The sequence below is a fragment of the Trachypithecus francoisi genome, unplaced genomic scaffold (genome assembly GCF_009764315.1).
Source record: "Trachypithecus francoisi isolate TF-2019V2 unplaced genomic scaffold, Tfra_2.0 Lachesis_group12, whole genome shotgun sequence".
Taxonomy (NCBI): Eukaryota; Metazoa; Chordata; class Mammalia; order Primates; family Cercopithecidae; genus Trachypithecus; species Trachypithecus francoisi.
In genome coordinates this window covers 82354564-82378735 of record NW_022681457.1, presented here as the reverse complement: position 1 = coordinate 82378735, position 24172 = coordinate 82354564, and the positions used below count along the sequence as shown (strand labels likewise).

Here is a 24172-nt window from a genome sequence, read left to right as displayed (position 1 = left end):
GGAACCCAGTGGGAGGTCACTGAGTCATGGGGGCGGGTCTTTCCCATGCTGGCCTTATGACAGTAAATAAGTCTCACAAGACCTGACGGTTTTATAAAGGAGAGCACCCCCTGCACACCTTTCTTGCCTGCTGCCATGTAAGGCATGACTTTTCTCCTCCTTCACCTTCTGCCATGATTGTGAGACCTCCCCAGCCATGTGGAACTGTGAGTCAATTCAATCTCTTCCCTTTGTAAATTACCCAGTCTCAAGTATGTTTGTATTAGCAGCGTGAGAACAGACTAATACACTCAGTAAGGGTTGGTTTGCGTTTTACATAATTTTATATAAATAAAATCAGAGATCTACTCTTTTTTTGCCTGACTTTTTTCATTCAGCATAACTATTTTGAGTTTCATCCATGTTATTGCATGTTCTCTCTTATTACTGAGTAGTATTCCATCGTATGGATATACCAAAATTTGTTTATCCATTTACTTGATGGGCTATTACAAATAAAGTGGCTGTGAACATTCATGCACCAGTCTTTGTGTGGACATGTCCTTCCATTTCTCCTGGAGAGAAACCTAGGAATATTTATCTAGAAATGGCGAGGATCATAAGGTAGGTCTAAATTTAACTTTTTGAGGAATTGCTGAACTGTTTCCCAAGGTGGTTGTTCCATTTGATGTTCCTACCAGCAGTGTGTGAGAGTTCCAGCATTCTTGCCAGCACTCTGTGTAGTCGGACTTTTTAATTTTAACTATTCTAGTGGGTGTGCAGTATCTCAGTGTGGTTTTAATTTGCATTAAGACCATGAGGATTGATGTGCTTTCCACGTGCTTATTTGCCATCCATTTATCTTCTTTGTCGAAGTGTCTGCTCAAATCTTTTGCTCATTTTTTTAGTGTGATTATTGTTTTCTTGTTATTGCCTTTTGAGAGTTGTTCATGCATTCTGGACCTAATTGTTTTATCAGCTATGTGATTAGCAACATATTTTCTCCCATTCTGTTGCTTGTCTTCTCATTCTTCTAATAGCGTCTTTTGAAGAAGAGGAGTTCTTAACTTTTAATTTAAAAAAGAATATTCACCTTATTGGGAGGTGGTTTCCCAGATGTTGGGGGATATACTAGGACTGCTCCACCAGGTGATAAGAATGAGTTCTCTCATCCCAAACCAACCTGCCCCCTTGCTGAGCAAACTGCATCCAAATGAAGCCTCCCCGGAGATTTCTGAGTGATATCTCTCTGTGCCTCGGTTTCCTCATGTGTAGAATGAAGACGATAATAGATAATACGACCCACATCACAGGGCTGAGGAAGGGATTAGTTAACAGAGTTAAAGCTCTTACAACCATGCCTGCTATGTGAGTGTTACCTTGGCATTGTTACTTCACACTAAGGATTTCCATGCAGAACAAATATATCACCTTGGGGCAAAATACCTGGACAGTCTTCTTTACTTTGTTTTGTGTTTAGTAAGTATTTGTTTATTTCTTATGCCAGTCCTGGGCTGAATGCCTTACCTCATTTACCCACTGAAGTAGCCCTAAGAAGAAGGTACAATCATTATCCCCATTTTACAGATGAGGAAACAGAAAGCCAGCACGGTTAGGGAGTGGCTAAGCTAGAATTGAAACTTAGTTCCTCTGGCCCAAATACATGCTGGAAACCATCAGTCCACAGTGACTTTCCTCCAAGAAGGAGTGTGCCCATGAGTGGAATGGGCCACTCCTAGAATCACGTGGGACTGTTGCCTCAGGGCTTTGCTTGTCCACTCATCCAGGTGCGGAATTATAAACACACCAGAGAACACAAAAGGAAGGCACAGGGACATCTGCCATGTTCTCCAGGCCTTTTAGAAAGCATGGAGTTTGGCCGGGCGCGGTGGCTCACGCCTGTAATCCCAGCACTTTGGGAGGCCGAGGCCGGCGGATCACGAGGTCAGGAGATCAAGACCATTCTGGCTAACACGGTGAAACCCCATCCCTACTAAAAATCCAAAAAGTTAGCCAGGCTAGGTGGCGGGCCCCTGTAGTCCCAGCTACTCGGGAGGCTGAGGCAGGAGAATGCCGTGAACCCAGGAGGTGGAGCTTGCAGTGAGCCGAGATTGCACCACTGCACTCCAGCCTGGGTGACAGACAGAGACTCCATCTCAAAAAAAAAGAAGACAACATGGAGTTGTTCCTTTGGCCACATATATGTGACTCTACAAAAAAATGTGATATCGTAGACATCAAGGGAATAGGCACTGTTAAAATAAGGGAATGTCCCACGAATGTTACCATGGCAAAACCATACAGTCTGTCGTGTCCCCCAGCACACTGTTAGCATTGTTGTAAACAAACAAGTTAAGCACAAGAGAATGAATGTGCATATTGAACATATTAGGTACCAGAAATGCATGAAGGAAAATGATTAGAAAAAGAAGGAAGGCAAAGAATAAGATACCTGTGTTTAACGAAGAGCCAGCCTGCTCCACCCAGGGAACTTTGTGAGAACCAGTGGAATGGGGCCTGGGCTGCTGGAACCTATTCCCTTATGATTCATGTCATAATAGGTGTTAAATAAAAAAGGTCTCTGGGCTGCAAAAGAAGATAAAAAAATAAAACATTTATCGACCACATTCTTTTTTTTCTTTCTTTCTTTCTTTCTTTCTTTCTTTTTCTTTTCTTTGGAGACCAAGTCTCGCTCTGTCGCCCAGGCTGGAGTGCAGTGGCATGATCTCAGGCTCACTGCAAGCTCTGCCTCCCGGGTTCAAGCAATTCTCTGCCTCAACCTTCTGAGTTGCTGGGACTACAGGCACCTGCCACAACACGCGGCTATTTTTGTATTTTCAGTAGAGACAGGGTTTCACCATCTTGGCCAGGGTGTCTTGAACTCCTGACCTCATGATCCACCCACCTCAGCCTCCCAAAGTGCTGGGATTACAGGCATGAGCCACTGTGGCCGGCCCAACCACATTCTTTTTGCCAGCAGTGGGTTAGGCATTTGGGAGGATACAAAAATGAATAATATCTAGTCCTTAATCTTGAATAGTACTAGCTTATACTTTTATAGCTTTTACTACATGTGAGGTTTTGTGTGTGTGCTTTACATATATTAACTGATTTATTTCTCAGAGCAGCCCCGTGAGAAACAGGGCTGTGAGATGGATATCCTCATAATCCCCGTTTTATCGATGGAGAGGCATTCAAAACCTTTTCCAAGGTGTCACAGTCAGTAAAGAGTAGAGCCAAGATCTGGTTCCAGGCAGGCAGGCTGCAGGTCCATACCACCCTCTACATGGCCACTTGAGCACTTGAGCTCAGGGGAAAGGTGGGGAGGGGCATGACCACGCAACTGGACAGTGTATTTGGAGGACAACCAGGTACCCAATGCGTCCTCACAAGCTCAGAGGTGTTCCACTGAAAAAGCTGAATAACTCTACTCTGGAAAATGTCACTTACACCAGCCCATTCATTCAAGAAATACTCACTGAGCATGCACAGTGTGCCAGGTTTGTGCCCGATGGGAGAGACAGACCATGAGCACATCGGACAGGGATTCTGCCTTGCAATGGAGAAGGCATACCTGGGCTGGGAATCTCAAAGGAGCTGAGTGTCACTGGGAAGTGCAGAGGGATTTGGGACTATATTATTGGGGGCTGACTTCCTCATAGCATTGGGGTAAGCTTGCTGGAAGCAGGGATGTTCAGCAAAGAGCTAGCTATGCTATGTGGCAAGGGGCCATTCTAAGCAGGGGAAAGAGAATGAGATCTTAATGATGGAGACTTCTTGGGCATTCAAGGGCTTAAAAGAAATCCAGGCCGGGCGCGGTGGCTCAAGCCTGTAATCCCAGCACTTTGGGAGGCCGAGACGGGCAGATCATGAGGTCAGGAGATCGAGACCAACCTAGCTAACACGGCGAAACCCCGTCTCTACTAAAAAATACAAAAAACTAGCCGGGCGAGTTGGCGGGCGCCTGTAGTCCCAGCTACTTGGGAGGCTGAGGCAGGAGAATGGCGTAAACCCGGGAGGCGGAGCTTGCAGTGAGCTGAGATCCGGCCACTGCACTCCAGCCTGGGCAACAGAGCGAGACTCCGTCTCAAAAAAAAAAAAAATAAATCCAATGCAACTAGGGTGTAGAAAGGAAAAGGGAGAGACATGCCAGATGGAGCCAGATGGCATTCAGGGGCCAGATCTTTGTGGTCCCTGCATCCTGAAGCAATGAGGTAGTAGTTGTAGGGCACGTGAACCAGGGTAAGAAACTGCTATTACAAATCCACTCTGAAATATACAACCCTTCAATCACAGTGCAAATATCTCACACCTAACCGTCTGAGGGATGGATTCATTCCTGGTCGGTAAACTGCTGTATCTGTCATCTATTGTCCTAATGCCATGTAATAAACAACCATAAAGTTTCAGTGGCACACACAATCGTATTTATTGGTCAGGCATCCAGGGTCAGATAGGGCTTGGCTAGATAGCTCTGCTGATCTCCCTGCACCCACTCCCATGCCTTGGGTTGCTGGCTGAAGGCTGATCTGAGCTGCACAACTGGAGTGACTTGGCTCCATCCTGTGTCTTTCAATCTCCAGCAGAACAGTCAGGAATGTTCCTGTGGAGATGGCAGAGATGCAACAAACAGGCAGAAACATGCAGGATTTTTTGTGACTTAGCCTTGGAACTGACACACCATCGCTTCTGCCTCATTTTATTGCAATGGAGTACATATGCCATTGCTTTGGCCAGTGTACTCCAGCTTTATGGGAAGGGCTCCAAGTCCACATGACAATAGACACAGATACAAGGAGGAGTGAGATGCAGAACCATTTATTACACTCTGTCTACCATGATCTCCAGCCCAAATATGTTGATTCAGGACCCCTGGCTCCTGCCACCTGAGGAGCCTTGTCATTACAGGAAACCACTCAGTAAAAGAGGAAAATAAGGAGGGAGGAGGCACGTGGCCTCTTAAGAGCCTTGAGCTACAAGTGGCACACATCACTTCCTCTCACATTCTGCTGATGAAAACCAGTCACATGACCAAGCCTACCTTCAAGTCCCCAGCCAGACAGCTGCTTTCCAGCCACGACTGTTTAGTTTGGAAGGGGAGATCAACTTTGATGGACAATCAACTATCTCTGCTGCAGGGAGTGACCCACCTGGGGCTACCCTAAGTTCCTAAGGGAATGAGGATCAGAGTAAGATTTTTCTGCATCACAGCACTGCCCCAGGCAGAAGTGATGGCAAATCCTTCATCATAACCTGAATCACCTGCCAGATGTGTCAAAGAGGCACCAAAAAATAGCACATGTGCTCAGGCATTAGTCTACGCTAAGTTGCTGCAAAGATGCTTGTCGTTGCAGATTTAAGGCAGCAGAGAGACAGACAGAGACTAGACACATTACATTGTCCCTGGACTCCACCTCCCCTCCTGAGGCCACACCCAAGTACCCGGTGGGACATATGTGAGGGGATCCCCCTCCTTGGCCTCAGACTCCCCTCTCCCACCTCCTGTGGTGGCTGCCAGCAAGCTCTGGGCATGCCCAGCCCATGGGGAGAAGGAATCCCGGCAACCTCTGCCCTGCTTCCCTCTCAGAACGACGTCCCCAGGAACGTGAGCCTCTGGAAAGCCACGGGTCGGCTTGTCAAGCCTCTCTCCAGAAAACAGAGACATGAAGTGAATGCCAATGATCCCCACACCCATGAGGAGGGGGATGCAATTATAGAAAATTCTGCTTACGGTTCAGATTCAATATTTGGAAGGGATAATCCTGAAATAAGAGATTGCCTGATTTCTTTCCCAAGCCTGTGAATGGTTCATTAGCTCCTATTTGACATTTGATGGTTCCGTCTGATTGGCTTTATTGTGGAGTTGGACTTTAAGAAGTCCCCAAGACAGAGCAATCAAGTTTCACAATGATCCCCAACTGCAAATTTGAAAACACAAATGGCAGCTGCGTCTTGGACATCAATCCCATGAATGCGATGGGGGATTTGTGTTTCATCCCCACTTAATGAAACTCAATCCTGCTTGGCAAATCAGGGCCCCTGACTCAGCAGTTAGGATCTCCTCCCCAGCTCAGCCCGGGTGCTGCAAACAAAGAGCCCCCAGATTTGAGCATCAGCAGAGATGCAGTACGTCCTGATCTTGGACAGGGTCGCTTAGGCACTGGGGCCCTGGAGGAACGAGAGGTCTCTGAGGAATGTGAAATTGAGGCTGTACTCTATAGAGGACGCAGTCTAACCGTGGAGGCGGGTCCCTTGCACCAAAAACAGAAGCAATAAAGACAGCAGATGCTCAATTCCACCGTGGGGGCCCAAGGCTGTAGGAATTCCCCAGAAGGGGAAAGTAGGAAAGGCTTTGACTTGGGCGGACTTCCTGGAAACAGGATGTTTGCAGAGGGCAGAGGGAGGCAGCCCAGGCAGGAGATGTCAGCAAAGGGCTGGAGGGTTCTACTCAACAGCTCTCCCACTTCCTGACTGGAGATGGTGCCCCTTCTGGATTTCCACCACCTCCTTGGCTTCCCCTTTTGCCACGTTAGCATTGTCCTTATCTGTGCATCTGCCACGTGGTGCGGTCCTCATCTGTCCTGCTCAACCACAGACCCTTTGCAGGCAGGGATGGATGTATCCATTTCTGGGCCCTGGTGCCCTACAGGGACTTGGAACCCAATAAATATTTGATGGCTGAACGGAAAATGGCACCTAATTGTATTACACGCCCTCAGGTCACTGTTATTCCTGCGGGGGGTTAGGGGGTGAACTGGTCTCCTGGACCATAGCCTGCCATTTCTTTGAGATCAGGATTCCAGGAATCTAGGATCTTCCCTGGGGTAGTGTTCATGGGAGATGAACACTCAATTGTTTTCTGTAACCCCTGGAAGGGACATTTCAAGGCTGGAAGGGATGAGGGGACACACCTCTGGAGGATCTCAAAGGTGAGGAGGGCTTTACATCTGCTGACCACCCACACAGGTCCTGCGTGTAGTGCTAGTGGCAGCCAAGGCGGCCTGCCCATCAGAAGCAGGTTAGTAGCCTTCCCTGTGTCCCACGGTTCTCTCTGTAAAAAGGGGGAAGTTCCATGCCTCCTGGGGCTGTGTGAGGAACACGCATGTTCACACTTTTGCAGCCTTGAGACCACAGACTCCCAGCAAGCCCTTCCTGGTACTACTGTGCCTTCGTTCCACCCTCCTCATTGCCCCATTTCGAGGCAGAGGTGTCATTCACCTCTCACAGCGGAGGGCACAGACACTCAGAGAAGCGAACAACTTGTCCAAGACACAAGTGCCTGACTCCAAAGCGCCAGCGCCCGGCCGGCTGTTAGGCGAGACAGGGAGTTGAGGAGGGGCAAGCCTGCTGGCGCGGACGGTGTGGGCTGGGCGCTCACCGGCTCCTCCGTAAATTCCCAGTTTCTAGGCAGCTGCACCCAGGCCTGCCTCCCCCAGTCCTCACAGGACACTCGGGCAAAGCTGGTCTCTGGGGGCCACGTGTCCTCCTCCTTGTAGTTCTCCCTCTGCCCTGGGATGCCCCCAAGAGCCGACTTCAATGGAGGTCCCACCTGGGACCTGAACTGCCTCCTCTCCTCCCCTCAGCCCCACTGTTCACCTCCGCATCTCTTCTCTGCAGACCCCAGGAATCAGGTATCAGCAGAGGCTTTTTGGTAACGACCCCGCACACTTCCTCTCCCCGCATCCCCAAGGCGCATCGCTGGTGGTGACTGTCACGGCCATGCTGGTAGGACCCCCAGGTGCAGACATGGGGACAGAGAGGCTCTCTGTTACCGCTCAAAGTAAAGCGCAGAAATGTCTGCTCACCCCATTAACTCTCAAGGTGGTGCCTCAGGGAAATGGATTAGGACTCATTCTCCGCCTGCAGTCTTCCCTGTCATCACCAGGGGGCAGCCCTGATTCACATTTGTGTTAAGTACCTGTTACCCAACTCCAGGCCGGAAAAGTGTTGTGCCTTGCAAGCGTTTGTATGAAGAAACCTGGAGAGAGAGAGAGAGAGAGAGAGTGTGTGTCCGCGCACATGTTCATGTAACAAGGTCAGTACAATATGGGTAGACTGGGAAAGTAAGTCAAAGGGGAAGACACAGATTGAATGAGCTTTAGTACAGTCTCTAATGTTGGAGCAAAATTTGGTTCTGAGTTTCCTGGTGGCCATAGCAAAAATCGAACCACTCATTAGATCGCCCACCTCTCTAGGGAAAAACCAAATTCATTTGGAGGGCTTCTGGGAAATCTATCACATCTTGGCTTATACAACTCTCCCTACAGAGTCTTCCACATGAACTGTTCACGTGTTGATCCTTCCTTAAATTTTTCATCTCTCTGTCTTATGCTTTGATGTAAAGTGATAGTTAAGAGCACCAGGCCCACTTTCCATCCACCTATCTTTTCTTGAACTCATTCCCATCGGGTTTTCTTCCTTACCACTGTTGGAATTGGTCTTATCAAGGTCAGCAGTGACTTCCATGTTGCTAAATCGAAGGATAATTCTCTGTTTTCATTTTACTAGAGCTAACCACATTTGACCAAGTGAGCATTCTTGCTCCTGAAGTCCTTTCTTCATTGGACTTCAAAGACGCAAGTCTCTTTTTGTTCTTCATCAACTGTTCCTTCCCCCTCATCCACTCTGCTGGTTCCTCCTTCTCTGCCTCACCTCCAGGTATTACAGTGCCCTAGAGCTCAGCCCTGGGACCTCTCTTCTCCGTCCTGTCACTCTCTCGATCCAGTTTCAGGTCTCTGAGCAGCAGATACACTTAATGACCACGGTATCTGTATCTGTGACTCACATCTTAAACAAGTATCTCCAACTTAACATGTCCAGACCCAGTTCTTGATACACTCACCTGACATGTTCCTTCCCATTTCTCATCTCAGTATATGGCAGCACCAATTGACTTGAGGCAACCATAGAGTTGTCCTAGACTGCTCTCTTCATTCACTCTTTCCATCCAAGCATACGAAATCCTGAGGCCTCTGGCTTCAGAGAATCTCTAGAATCCAATCCTTTCTCATCATCTCTACTCCCGCCTCCCTATCCAAGTCACCAAACTGCCCTATGGGCAGTGGTTTGTCTGTTTTGTTAAGTACGTATCCCATGGTAGCACACAATAGGCTATCAGTAAATTATTTTTTATTAAATGATTGAATGCCCTAGGGGCTTCTATGCACACAAAACACAAAAAAGCATTCTGTTTCTCAGTAAACAAGTGATTTCACAACTATGAAAGCAATAACAACATACATTTTTTGAACACCTATCGCATGCCAGCAAGATGCTAGATGAGGTGACTAAGGCTCAGAGAAATAGAAAATGGCCCAAGGCTAAACATCTAGTCCTTGGTGGAATAGATATTTGCATCATATCCATTTCTTCAATTCATCAAGTATTTGTTGAGCACTAATTATGCACCAGGTATTGCTTTGGGAGAATAAAACAGGCAAATTCTTTACTCTAATAGAAAGATGCAAGAAATGAGATGTGCATATACGACAGGTGCTATGAAAAAGAAGGTAAGAGAATTAGGAGTGATGGGAAAACTCTCTGAGGGAGGAGGATCAAGAAAGATCTCTGAGGAAGTGGCATTTGAGCAGAGACCTGAATGTGGAGAAGGGTGAAGAGCAAAGACCTAAAGGTAAATAATCTTAGTGTGTTTGGGGGACCTCAAGGAAGCTAGGGTGGCTGGAACCCAGAGAGTGAAGGGCAGAGTTTTTGGAGTTGAGGTCAAAGATAAAGATGGGATGCCAAAGGGTCCTTGTAGGCGGAAGCCTTTGGATTTTCCTCTGAGTGAAGTGGAAAGCCACTAGTAGGTGTGAGCAGGGGAAAGACATGATGATCTGACTCAGAATTTAATAGGATTCCTCTGGCTGCTACATGGAGAAAGGCCTGGAGAAGGTCCAGGGAGATCTGTATGGATGCTTGCGATGGTTAATTTTCTGTGTCACCTTGGCCAGGTCATGATGCCCAGCTGTTTGTTAAAACACCAGTCTAGATGTTGCTGTGAAAATAATTTTTATGTGATAAACATTTATAATCAGTAGACTTTGATTAAGCAGATGACCCTTCATAATGGTAGGTGGGCTTCTTACCCAATCAGTTGAAAGCCTTCAGAGTAAAGACCTTGGGAGGCCAAGGCGCATGGATCACCTGAGGTCAGGAGTTCTAGACCAGCCTGGCCAACATGGCAAAGCCCCATCTCCACTAAAAATACAAAACTTAGCTGGGTGTGGTAGCGGGTGCCTGTAATCCCAGCTACTCAGGAGGCTGAGGCAGGAGAATTGCTTAAAATCAGGAGGCAGAGGTTACAGCGAGCCGGGATCGTGCCACTATACTCCAGCGTGGGTGACAGAATGAGATTCCATCTCAAAAAAAAAGAGTAAAGTCCTTCTTCAGGAAGAAGCATTTTGCATCAACGACTGCAACATAAGAACCCTGTCTAAGTTTCTCACCTGTTAGCCTGCCCCACAGATTTCAGAGTCAAGACTACAATATCAAATCTAATCTGAATTTCCAGCCTGTCAAACTTCCCTACAGATTTCAGACTTAACCAGCTCAACAATCATGTGAGCCAGTTCTTTAAAATAAATCTAGGTAGATGATACATAGATAGATCTATCCAATAGGATAAATGTGCCAGGTATTGTTTTAGGAGAACAAAACAGACAAATTCTTTACTGTAATAGAATTTACATTCTAGGAGACAGAAAGATGCAAAAAATTCGATGGATATATATGACAGGTGCTACAAGAAAGCAAGTTAAAAGAGTTAGGAGTGATGGGAGAAGCTCTCTGAAGTAAGATTTTTTCAATGTGACTAACATTTATAATCAGTAGGCTTTCTAATAAGAAATATGTATCTCTATATAGGGTGTGTGTGTGTGTGTGTTGTGTGTGTGTGTGTTCTGCTTATCTGGAGAACAAGGCTATTGCAATAATCCATTCAACCTGTGATGATAGCTTGAACCTTGATCATAGCAGTGCAGATGATGAGATATGGTTGGAATCTAGAAATATCTTGATGGTAGAGCCAACTGGATTTGCTAGTGAATTGAATTTGGCAAATAAAAAAGAGACATCATGGATGACTCCCAGATTTTTTACTTGAGCAGCTGGGTGAATGGTAGTACTATCAACCAGTATGAGAGGCACTGAGGAGGCTGGTAGATAAATGAGTTTGGGACTGAGAAGAAAGGCCAGGCTAGGGAGTAAACAGAGTGTTGATGGCATTAAAGTCCTTGACATGGGACAGATTACCAAGGGGGTGATTACAGACAGGAAGAAAGAGGTCCAAAGACAGGCTTGGTGCCCCCTGGGCACTCTAACACCTAGAGGTCAAGAACAGAAGGAAAAACCAAGGAAGGAAGCAGAGAATATGGAGCCAGTGAGGTTGGCAGAAATGAGAAGAGTGTGTCCCAGGAGTCAAATGGTGAAAGCACTTTACCCCAAGAAAGATGGAATGGTCAGCTATGCAGCTATGACTAATGCTGTGGGGAACTGAGCAGTTGGGGGCAGGGAGAGCCCTGGGCTCTGGGCACCATAGCAGTGGGCACTGAGAAGAGGGGCCAGGGTAGAGAGGGGAGCTGCCCGAATGCACACGGGTGAACTGTCACCCACCCCGCATCTGTGATTGAGTCTTCCACACAGGGTGAACTCCAGGCTCTTGTGACAGTCACTTCCCACATCCATAAAGAAGGAAGTGCCCTGATAATACCACGTCAATGCACATGGGCTGGCCAGGGGCAGCGTCAAGGATTTGCGTCTGCGGCCAAGTTGGTTGTGATGGATGGTGGATCATTTAGAGAGAGATTGGGAGGAGGTGGGTTTGACAAATAAACTTGAGTCATGTTAGGCAGATAAGGAAGTCATACCTGGTTCCCAGGGAAGACCGATGCATGACAGGCCCTGGCTGGAGGAGCCACAGGGCGAAGAAAGGAAAGAGACCGTGGCCAAGGGGCCCCCAGACCCGGCAGGCTTGTCCCATTGATGTAGGGGCCAAGGGGAATGAGTTTCCTCTCATGGAAAGACCATGGATTTAGGTATCAAGCCGCCTCATAACAACCTCAAACACTGGAGACTGGTCACATGATTTTTACAAATGAGAAACCGAGATCACAGAAGTCGTCGCCTGTCCAAGGTCCTACAGTTGGACAGACCCAGGTCTGGACAGAACGGCCCAGCATTGAGTTCAGCCTGTGCAAGTCAGAAAGCAGCACTGGTCCCACTATAGATTGAGAGATGGGGCTTGTCGTGGGAGTTCCACAAGGAGAAGCAGGGAAACCCCCCTTCATGACACATCCCCCGTAAGCCAGGGCACATGCTGGGGAAATAGTTGGTTTTGGGGAGAGTCACAGGCTCTCCTGGGACAGGTATCGTTCAGTTTTTCTTTATAGCAACCACTATGAGGTCTTTTTAAAAATTATTATTACTATTTTCTCTACTTTACTGATGAAGAAATGGAGGCTCAGAGAAGCTAAGTAGTGTGCCAAATATCACACAGCTGGTAAGTGCTGGCATTTGGGTTTGAACCCAGCTCTCCTTATCTCTAAGTCCTAGGTTCCTTTTTCTATAACACCACAGGCTGAGCAAAGGCAAGAATTCCAGGTAGAAAATCTGCTCACCCCTCTTGCTCCCACAGTGACAACAAACATGGCGCTTCACTGGGCCTCAGGTTACTCATCTGTAAAATGGGAACAACCATTATGCCTATCCTTTAGGATTCAATGGGATTATGACTATAACATAGCTTTGTGCACAGTATTCAAGAAATGAGAGCTATTGTTCCCAGGTGGTTATTTTCATTTTACAGATGAGAGAGCATGTAAGAGTCCCTTAACTTCCATATACTCTAAAGAGCAAAGGCCGAAGTCTGGATTCAAAGCAATACACAAGAAATTCCAAAGTTCACTTCAGCTTCTTCTTCATTTCAGTCTGAGATAAGAAAAAGGAAGATGGGCATTTCAGGCAGGTGGAATGAGCAGGCAAAGACATGAGATGGGGTTAGACCTGTGTGAAAAGGGTTGGTATGGAGAAGCACAGTGACATCCGATTTTAGCCATTTTTGGGAGTGGCACCTTAAATGCCAAGGTGAGCTATCAGGGCTTCAATCCAACGTTCAGGCTCAACACGAGGGGAGTCCGCCACATGCCAGAGTCTGTGCCTTGCAGAGTTGAGCCCTGGCACAGGCACTGTTTACAGCTGCCTGGTATGGCAGTGGTGATATCACCCTTAGAGACTTTGCCCTCTTCTCTCTGACCCAACCTTCAACCACTGGGGCAGTAGGTTATGCATTGCCTAGAAGGCAACTGTAAGATCACGGGCTGCTACAGATGCATGACCCAGGAGACAAAGGCAGCCTCAGGTGGGCCGGGGCCCTCGCTCACAGCAACCTTACGCGAGGGGTTGTATGATGCCCATTTGATGGAAGAGAAAACTGAGGTTCCATTAGAGTTGATGTGACTTATCCTAAATCACACAGCTGCAGTAGGACTAGGATTTGAACACGGATCCATCTGCCTCCAACACCACTGCTTTTTCCTCCATGCTGGATTAGGCTATCGGCTTCTGAAAGCACAGACAGGTGAGATGGGTCAAACATGGCCCGATAGCACCCAGGCACAGGTGGGAGACGGCAGGCAGAGGCAGGTTCAAAACCTGGGGCCAGGACTGGTCTGAAGGATGGTCGTTAAATAGTGCTGAGGAGAGGGAGTGAGAGAGATGTGGGTCTTGGGGGAGTGGGGCCTTAAGAACCCTAAGATCAGCCATGTCTGCCCACTTTGCCCTGGACCAGCCTGTCTGTCTGTATCCTTCCCCCAGAGAAAGGACCATGGTCTGACCTGGGCCAAGGACACCTGGCTGGAGCCCCTTCTCTGACATTAACTAGCTCTGTGACTTGGGGCAAGCCACGCTCCCTCCTGAGCCTCACTTTTCCTGTCTGTAAAATGGCCTCCCTATCATCACAATCACACAGGTATCTTGAGGAATAAATGATGGTGTGCTCCAAGTCCCCCATGGAGAGCCCAGCACGTGGCAGGTGCTCGGTGTTCAAGCACTGTGTTCCCATAGACTCTGGGCTCCTGCCCTCCTAGCCCCCAACCCCTTTCCTGGGAACCAGCCCCAGCTTGTCAGAGAGCCAGCTAGCTGTCAACCCCACCCCAGCTGGCCAGTTAATGAGTGACCAGGACTCCGGAGCCTGGCCTATAAGGAGGTGCTAGGCAAGGACACAGATGGGAGACGGTGGACAGTGGCAGGGGGAACCCAGGGAGCGCAATGGGCTGCAGGGCTGTGTCAGGGCTCCTGCCAGGAGTGGCTGTGGTTCTCCTGCTGCTGCTGCAGAACACACAGTCAGTCTACATCCAGGTGAGTCCCTTGGCTAGTGTGCCTCTTGCCTGAAGGGCCCCACAGTGGGAGGCTAGGCTGGAGAGGGTGTACTGGGAATTCAGGCGACACCGGAGGAGCACAGGGCCCGGGGCTCAGCCCAACACCCATCACAGCTCTGGGACCAAGGCAGCCGGTGGGTGGGGGCAGCCAGACTTTGATGGCAGTGATGATGGCGATGACAACACCAAACTGATTCAGCACTGCTCCCCTCAGAGGCCCGTGCTGCTCACAGAGGTCAGAGTGTGGAACAGGATGAGGCCCCTGCACAGGAGGAGCCCAGAAAGGCTCCTCTCTATATTCACCCACATGTGGGTGGAGGGGGACAGGCAGAACAATTTTCCGGGCAGGTAACCCTTGAGCTGGCATTGCAAGATGAACAGGAGGTTGCCAGGCACAGAGGATGGGGAAACTGTTCCAGGCCAAGGGCACAGCATGTACAAAGGCCTGATAGAAGACTGTTGGGATTCCAGTGCCCTACCAGGGGGCGTAGGAGACTGACAGGAGTCGTCGCAGCAGGGCCTGTCTGCCATGTCACAGGGGATGCTGCTGGCCTCGCCCAGTGTAGCAGAGACATCTGTGGCCTTGGTCTCCTTGGGGAGAACAAAGTTGGTCCCAGAGAGGGGTGCAGGAGACTCGGCCTCCCCAACAGCCCTAGCCTCGGAGACCGGCTGCTTGCAGCTGCCACCACTCTGCCATGTTAGCTCAGGCAGGCGCCCAGCTGGCAAGTATATCCTGGTGCCACGCCCCCACGGAAGATGTCAGATGAGGGAGCTGAGGCTAAGTGGGGAACAGACAGGCAGCCGGTCAGGGGCAGAGGTGGGATTTGAACCAGGGCTTGTCTGTCTCTAAAGCCCATGCCTTGAACCACCATGTCCCACAGCCTCGCTGCTTCTTCCTCACACCTCCCACCCCAGCAGCTCTTTCCAGTGTGGCCCTGGACTTCCCATAGAGACGGGGAAGGCTCTGGAGGATCTGCAGGGTTCGAGCGACCCTGGGTCTCAGGGCAGTGCCTGCCCCTGGCCCAGGTCTTGATCTGCTCCTATCTCTTCTCCCCTCCCTGTAGTACCAAGGCTTCCGGGTCCAGCTGGAATCCATGAAGAAGCTGAGAGAACTGGAGGCACAGTGGGCACCCAGCCCCCGCCTGCAGACCCAGAGCCTCCTGCCCGTCGTGTGCCACCACCCCGCCCTGCCGCAGGACCTCCAGCCTGTCTGCGCCTCTCAGGAGGCTTCCAGCATCTTCAGGACCTTGAGTAAGTGCCTCCGCTCCCTGCAGAAACTCGCTCTGTCTCCTCCCACGCCCAGGCCCCTCCACCTAGGCTGTTTCTCGTAAGCACCCAGTGGCTGTGGATGGGGAGATTCAAGTAACTCAGGCCCTGTCCTGCTGGCTCCCAGGACTCCCCGGGTTAGGCACTGTGAGTCAGGCAGGGCTGAAACCCACCTCATCCCTAGTCCATGCCAGGCACAGACCCATCAACAGACAATGGCTGCATGGAGCAGAGAGGAGAGCTGGCTGACATCTGCGGTGGGACGGGGGTCTGAAAGGCTTCCAAAAGGAGGTGTCAGCCAAGCTGAAACCCGAGGGATGGCGCAGAGCCGGGCAGGAGAATGTAGCAACTAGCTAGCACTTACTGAGCACCTACCGTGTGCTGGGACAAGTCGATCCTGTGTTATCTCCTCACAGTGACTCTGTCCATTTAGCAAATAAGAAATCTCAGGCACAGGGAATGTGAGCGGCTTGCCCAGTTGCCTCTAGGAAGGAGAGCATCTGGGACTTGAACCCAAGCCCTCACTCCACCTCTAGAGGTTCCTGCCCCCAGTCTACAGAAGACGCCGCCCACTCCCAAGTAGATCTTTTCTGCTGCCTGGCCACAGAGGGCCCAGGTTCAGGTCAGCTGACCGTTCTCTCCCTGCCCAGGAACCATCGCTAACGATGACTGTGAGCTGTGTGTGAACGTTGCATGTACCGGTTGCCTCTGAGATGGCCCTGAGTGCCCTGAGCCCACCGGGGACACCTCGCCCTTCAGCCCACCGCCTTGGCAGCCTCCCATCCCTGTCCATGCTCAAGATGGGTCCCTGGCAACCATGGTCATCACCACCATCCCAGGGCCTGAGCAGCTGGATCTGGTGCAAAGCAACTGGACACAGGGTTGGAAGGGCAGGCCCCTGAGGCAGCCCAGCTCCTAAATAAAGATTCTACAACACAGGAGTCCACCTGTCGTTTGCTCATCCCCAGGAGCCATGGGAGGAGCTTCTGGGGAAGAAGTGTGGGTTGAGGAGAAAGGTTGGACTAAAAATACCAGGCAGGAATTTTCCTGAAACTTCCAAGGCCCCGGGGAGTTGACTTATTGAACCCCATCCCGAATATGAGGGAGCCGAGGCTTGGAGCAGGAATGAGGCATCCAGGATCACAGAGCTCAGAAGCCACAGAGCCAGCCAGACCTGGCAACCCCCAGGCTGAACTCAAGGACTCCCCAGCTTTGGTGTCCAGGAGTGGGGTTGGGGCAGGGAGGAGGTGAGACAGAAGGAGAGAGTGGAGGGAAGATTCAAGCAGCATGCCCTCTCAAGACATAATCAGGGCTGACTCTGCCTGGGGCCTGCCTGAGAAGATCAACCCTTGGCCTTCATCCTCACTCCTAAGCTCCCACTTTTCCCAGCCCCACAGGGACCATCTGGCCAGCTCCAGCTGGGAGGCCTTCCCTCCCTCTCTCCTTCCTGGCAGCCTGAGGAATATTAATAATAATTAATAGCCAACAAAGGCCAAGCACAGTGGCTTACACCTGTAATTCCAGTACTTTAGGAGGCCATGATGGGAGGACTGCTTGAGGCCATGAGTTCGAGACAGACCTGGACAACATAGGGAGATCCCATCTCTATGAAAAATTGAAAATTAGCCAGAAGTATTCGCACTTGCCTGTAGTTTCAGATACTCAGGAGGTTGAGACAGGAGGATCACTTGAACTTGGGAGGTTGAGGCCATAGTGAGCTGAGATCACACCACTACACTCCAGCCTTGGCAACAGAGCAAGACACTGTCTTTAAAAATAATAATAATTATAGGCTGCGTGTGGGGATTCACGCCTGTAAACCCAGCACTTGGGAGCCTAAGGTGGGAGGATCACTGAGGTCGGGATTTTTTTTTTTTTTTTTTTTTTTTTTTGAGACGGAGTCTCGCTCTGCCGCCCAGGCTGGAGTGCAGTGGCCGGATCTCAGCTCACTGCAAGCTCCGCCTCCTGGGTTTACGCCATTCTCCTGCCTCAGCCTCCCAAGTAGCTGGGACTACAGGCGCCCGCCACCTCGCCCGGCTAGTTTTTTGTATTTTTTAGTAGAGACGGGGTTTCACCATGTTAGCCAGGATGGTCTCGATCTCCTGACCTCGTGATCCGCCCGTCTCGGCCTCCCAAAGTGCTGGGATTACAGGCTTGAGCCACCGCGCCCGGCCTGAGGTCGGGATTTTGAGACCAGCCTGGCCAACATGGTGAAACCCCGTCTCTACTAAATACAAAAATTAGCCAGGCGTGTAATCCCAGCTACTCGGGAGGCTGAGGCAAGAGAATCACTTGAACCCAGGAGGCGGAGGTTGCGGTGAGCCGAGATCGCACCACTGCACTCCAGCCTGGGCGACAAGAGCAAGACCCTGTCTCAGAAAAAAATTGAAAATATAATAATAATAATTACTATTATGATTATAGCCAGTGTTAATTGAGCGTTCACTTTATCCCGGGTGCTATCCTACTCACTTGGCACTCATGGTAACTCATGGAGCCCTCAAAACAGACTGATGAAGTAGATACTGTTATTATCACCCCATCCAGTCTAAGAAGAGTCCGGTACAGAGAGAAAAACTAAGCCCAGATCATAGACCAAGCAAAGTGACAAGGCAGGGCCCTTCCCAGGACATATGGGCCGGGGTCCATGCTCTGACCACCATATTCCTGCCTTGCGCCAGTTGATGATGTCTGACGGGGGCCCACTGCGGCCTCCACATCCTTGCAGCCAACCTCAGTGCCTTTATTCAGGCCGGGAGCCATGCTGGGAACTCCCGGGAGCAGGGCCTTTCCAGAGTGGGCTCCCCTCAAAGCCTCAGTCCTAGGGAGCTGGGGAGGAGGAAAGTCGGAAGTCAAGGGGCTGTGCCATCTGAACTCAGCTCCCGAAGACCCGAGTGCATGCTCTAGACAGCTGCTTAGTTTTGCTCATGAGTCCTACAATCTCCCAGGCTACAGGTTCCTCCTTGCCCTCACCCCACAGGCAAGGCTGGTGAAGGGCCTTTGCAATGTCTCCCACAGTTCTCTGGACCCCCACTTCTCACCCCTCCATATCACTCATTGGGGCCTTTATCACTACCTTTGGGCCAGGCCAGACCTTCCTTCCTGGCCCTGTGTCCTGTGGGCCCTCCATGCCCACCACGCCAGAGGAGCACCGCAGCACCACTCTGATGGTGCCCCTATGCCTCCATAGCTCCCCACTGCCACCTACCAAGTCTAGCCCGAGCTCGTGCACTATCTAGACTCATCTCCCACTGCTCCCTGCAGCTGCGCTGGCTTCCCACCTGCCTGCTGGAGACAGCAAAGAGAACTGCCGCTGTCTGAGTCCCTGCCATGTACCAGCCACACAGCTGTGCTGCTGCCCAGAATCAGAATGATAGCAGCATCAACGAACTGCTCTCTGTGGGCCTGGCGGAGCTTCTTTTCCTTCTTCTTTGTTTGCCATCTCCCCACTTCCTCCCAAACCCCAACCCCTGGTAACCACTATTCTACTCTACTTCTATGAGTTCAACTTTTTCAGATTCCACATTTCACTGAGATCACGTAGGATTTGCCTTTCTGTGCCTGGGCTATTTCACTTAGCATAATGTCCCCCAGTTTCATCCACTTCGTCACAGATGACAGGACTTTTTCTTTTTTAAGGCTGAATAGTATTTCATTATGTTTATGTATAACATTTCCTAGACCCATGCATTTGTTGATGGACACTTTGGTTGATTCTATATCTTGACTATTGTGAATCATGCTAAAATAAATATGAGACTGTAGATATTTCTTTGACATACTGATTTTGCATTTTTGGCTATATGCCCAGAAGTGGGATTGCTGGATTGTATGCCATTTCTAGTTTTAATTTTTTTTTCTTTTTTTTGACACGGAGTCTCGCACTGTCACCCAGGCTGGAGTGCGGTGGTTTGATCTCGGCTCACTGCAAGCTCTGCCTCCTGGGCTCACGCTATTCTCCTGCCTCAGCCTCCCAAGTAGCTGGGACTACAGGTGCCCACCACCACGCCCGGCTAATTTTTTGTATTTTTAGTAGAGACGGGGTTTTACCATGTTAACCGGGATGGTCTCGATCTCCTGACCTCATGATCCACCTGCCTCGGCCTCCCAAAGTGCCAGGATTACAGGCATGAGCCACCGCGCCCGGCCTTCTTTTTTGATGTAGGCATTTATTGCTATAAATGTCCCTCTTTGAACTGCTTTTGCTGCACCCTATAAACTTTTGCATATTGTATTTTCGTTTTCACTTGTCTCAAGATACTTTTCAATTTCCCTTTTGATTTCTTATTTGACCCAGTGGTTGTTCAAAACCAGTAGACTTTTAAGAATTTTTCTGCATTTTTTCATTTACTCTTCACTCAACCCTAGGATATATGGATTCTTATCTTCCCCATTTTTCAGATGAGAAAACTGAGGAGAGAAAGGGCTAGATAGCCTGCCTAAAGGCACACAGCTGTAAAAGACAGACCCAGGACTTATACCCAAAGAGTCTGGCTCCAGAGTTAGGGCATTAAATGATTCCACTCCATCATATATCTCACTTAATCCCCTGCCAACCTTGGGAGGTAGGGTCTGTTATCATCCTGACTTTCAGATGAGAAACCAAGCCTCAGAGAGGGACACTCAGCTTGTAAATGACACAGTAAGGCTCAAACTCAATCCTGTCTGCCCTCCCAGGCTCCACACTGTCCTGACCGAACCATTCCAGTGTCTTTGTGTCCGTCTGCACCATTCCCACCTTTTGCAACACCCTCTTTTTCCCTACTTCCACACTGGTTTTGAAATTCCCTGCATCCCAATGCAAATCTGAGGGGTGATGCAAATGCACTTGCCCTTCCCCTTTCACAAAGCCTTCTTCGCCTCAACTAGAAGAGACCTTACCTTTTGAATTCTGAAGCCCATGGAATCCCCCTTGTGACAATTCCCCTCCACCCCACTCCCCACGATGGACCCTTGGGAGTTCTGCCTTCTCTTTTTTATGTTGCCTCTACCTTTGCTAATAGGCCTCACTTCCATACCCTGCTTCCTCACCCTGTCTGAACCACTTTCAGCCTGATCCTGGTCCCCTTTTCTCTGGTTTGTTTTACCACTTATTGAATTCCTCTTATGTTTGTGTCAGGCCTCAACTGAGGGCTTTATGTGCATTATTTCACCCAGCCTGGGAGGCAGGAAATATTAGCGCCCCAGTTTTATAGAGGAAGAGGTGGAGGTACAGAGAGGGAAAGTGACTTTCCAAAGATCACACAGTACTTGGAAAAGCTGTGGCTGGGACCCTGCCCTGTTTTATATCCTCATGCAATTATCTATGTGTGTCTGGAGGTCAGAGAGCCTTCCCCAGGCACAGAAGCCATTACATAACAGGGTGGCCAGCGCTGTGCAAGGGTTGTGGGTGGTCACAGTGCCCGGAGAGCACCAAGGTCAGGGTCACAGTGGGAGCACTGAGACTCTTCCTGGGGGGTTGAGAAAATTGTCTTGAGGAGAGGCCATGGAACGAAAGCCTTGGAGCCTGAGTAGGAGTTTGCCTGACACTAGTGTGCGAAGAGGGGCAGTGAAGAGGTGAGCAGCAGCAAAGGAAATGGCAAGAGGTGTGGTTTGGGATGTGGTCAGGGTGGAGGCCACACTAGCATGGTTGGTGGGAGCCAAGTCCTTGAGTACCCAAGAGTTTGGTGCCAGTCTCCTAGTGGGTCAAGTGCCTGTGCTGGTCATCCCAACCAGCTCAGACTGGCTCCCATGCTCATCAGTGAATTTGATGACCTCAGGAGATGTGAAAGTAAAGCAAACCCTCCCCACCACCTGCTGCCTTGGTGGTTTGGAGATCCAGATCCCCTCCACGCCTCTGTGTTGTGGCAGCCCCAGGGACAGTGAGCAGCTTAGCAGACAGAGTGGGGTCCTTCGCTTTGTACATTACATCCCGAGCTTCCAGGGTAGGGTAGACTAGGGGATGAAGGAAGGAAGGCAACACCCAGAGTACTCTGGAATCTGGTTTATTAGCAGGGAGTTGGAGTGGCTCTAGGGAAGGACAGTGTTGGGGCGAGGCCTCCAGTCACCCAGTTCCTCCCCGGGCTGCTCCTCCCGACTGGACCAGGGTAGCTTGAGCTGCTGGGAGTGGAATATCATGGGTGGCCCTTCCTGCAGGAGAAAAGAGCTTCCCTGCTGGGGAGGGGAGGCAGGCAGTGGGCAAGCCTCCCTAGCATCCGGTACAAGCAGCGTAGGCACAGATCTCACACGTGCTCGGATCCTCAGCGATTTCCTCTGCACAACAGAGATGGAGCCTCGTGAGAACCAGCATTTCCTCGCAATACCCCTGCCGCCCTTGGCCCAGAGCTTGTACATCACCACCCAGCCCCCAGAGAATCCCAGCAGGCCTGTACTCTGACCTACTGGGCTTTTTGCCCCAAACCAGGGCACGCAGACTACTCAAACCAACCAATCAAAGCAGAGATTCCACCAGAAAGAGAGGCAACTAAGACCAGATGAACTGTCTTAGTTCCCAAACCTCAGCAGTCACAACTTGGAATTGAAGTGGGAGTGGAACAGACCCACCAGTCAGAGCCAAGCTCCCTAGTTCCACCAATCAGAGCTGAGCCCTTCCTCCAAATCCCACCAATCAGAGCACATCTCTTCCTCATATGCCACCAGAGTATTCCCGAGTCCCGTCAATCCGAGAGGAAGGAGGCTGCTCACCCAGCCTCTGAAGTATCTCCTGGGCATTGGGCACCTTGCAGAGAGGCTTGAGTTCTTCTGGAAAGTTTGGGTTGCTACAGAGGATGGGAACCACAGGTTCACCAGGGATGGGTGCAAACTTCCTGAGTTTCCCAACCCTGGGCTCCTGGGGCTCTTGGAGGTCTTTGAGCTTCTTCACTGACTCCAGAGAAAAGGAGAAATTTCCATCCTGGAAAAGACAAGCCCAGAGCATGAGGCCAGGCTGCAGCCTGCTTCCTGACTGTGCCCCCCGTGCTGGCCCGGGTCCAGCCCAGTGGTGCTCACGAGTAGTATTCGCGGCATATGGGAGCCAGGCTATCCACTGAGGGGCACTGTGAGGGGCTGAGTTCAGGCCCCACGCCCTGGCTTGGCTCCGTGATGCTGGACACTCCAGAACCCGCAAATTCTGCATGTTGTATGGGGAATGGAGAAAATGGGTGTGAAGCTCCAGTAACACCAAAGGTGCCTAATGAGTAGGAGCCAGTGTGCTGATTTTTAGGGAGAGGCAAAAGACCAGCACCCAGGCATGGTAGCTCCACATGGTCAAGCCCAGGCTGTCCTTCCCCTGCCTGAGAGCGGTGCTGCTGATTACCGGGCCCCCAGCTTCAGCCTGCAGCCTGGTTTTTGTTTGAGAAGCAATAAAAGGCCTCCCGGAATCTGGCTTTGATAGAGAGCAGGGCCCCTGCTAGGTGCCAGCCTGGCCTGTCGCCAGCATTGGCACTGGTAGGCACACCCATCTGTCAGGACCTCCAGGGTGTCCATGGGGTTCCTGGGACCCACAGGGGTACTTTGGCTGAGCACGGAACTGAGGAGTAAGGTCTGGATTTAAATCCAGCTCCTGCACTTCCCACGGCCATGTGCCCATCATGTGTTACAGAACTTTTGTGAGGCTCAGTTTTCCCCTCTGTAAAATGGGACTAATAATTCCTTTCTTCTAGGTTGATGGTGGGGCCACAGTGAGGGGCTGGGGAAAGAATCGGCACATGGGACACTCAGTAAATTGGCCAGCTCCTCGCCTTCCCCATATGATTATTCCTCTTCCCTCCACTGGATTTCTTTCTCCTCCAAAGTTGAAGGGAAAGGTGTGTGTGTGGCCGGACTGAGTAGGAGCTCCTCAAAGAAGGCCAAACCTCGGACACACATCCGCAGTCCAGCCTCAAAGAGGAGGTATTCTCTCAGGGGACCAGCCCTGGGCACTAGGGGCAGGGAGCCAGCTGGGCCAGGGTAGGGACACAGGACTCACTTGCACGGTGACCCCTCCTGCCAGGGCAGCCCAGGCCCCGAGGAGGCACAGTGCGGAGAGCAGGAGGGCATTCATGGCAGCAGTGCCCGAGGGAGGGGTGGCTGTTCTGGATGCCAGGGGTAAACAGCGGGACTTTTAAAGAGGGCAGGTTACTGAGTAACCCGGAAGCCTTTGTCAGTCTCATCTGCTCACCTGTCAGGCCTTATCAGATAAGGCTGAGACAGCCCTGGGAGATAAGAGCCAGGCAGGGGGACCCCTGGCCCCTCCCTGAGCACCCACTTTGACCCACAGCCGGGCTGGGTCCTGCATTCATTCACCAACAAGGCACATTCACTCACGACTGCCCTGTGCTGGTGTGGGGCCCGCTGACCCAGCCCTTGAGGGGAGGGCCCAGCCCGACAGTGAAAGACAGGGTGATTAGGGTAGGGTGATTAGGGTGAGGTGATGGGGATGCACTGGGGGCTGAGCTCTGGAGAATGGGTGGAGGTTTTCTCAGAGAAGGGACTGAGAACAGAAGGCCATTTCATGCCACATGGACAGCTAGGAGGTGAGACAGGCCTGGAATATTCAGGGAAATGTGAGAAATACTGCGCTGGAGGCTGCAGGGCAA

At 50.6% G+C, this 24172-nt stretch overlaps 2 protein-coding genes across 2 annotated transcripts; one reads left to right on the top strand and one right to left on the bottom strand.

Annotated features, from left to right (window-relative positions):
- The first annotated feature begins 14201 nt into the window (after positions 1-14201).
- GUCA2B (guanylate cyclase activator 2B) lies at positions 14202-16555 on the top strand. Its single transcript, XM_033229335.1, has 3 exons — positions 14202-14331; positions 15416-15602; positions 16268-16555. The coding sequence occupies exons 1-3, from the start codon at positions 14242-14244 to the stop codon at positions 16327-16329; spliced, it is 339 nt and encodes a 112-aa protein (XP_033085226.1). The 5' UTR covers positions 14202-14241; the 3' UTR covers positions 16330-16555.
- Positions 16556-21585: 5030 nt separating this feature from the next.
- GUCA2A (guanylate cyclase activator 2A) lies at positions 21586-23690 on the bottom strand. The gene is made up of 3 exons (XM_033229334.1): positions 23563-23690; positions 22302-22509; positions 21586-21869 (listed from the first exon to the last, which is right to left on the bottom strand). Exons 1-3 carry the CDS (start codon positions 23635-23637, stop codon positions 21805-21807), a joined length of 348 nt encoding a protein of 115 aa, XP_033085225.1. The 5' UTR covers positions 23638-23690; the 3' UTR covers positions 21586-21804.
- Positions 23691-24172: the final 482 nt, after the last annotated feature.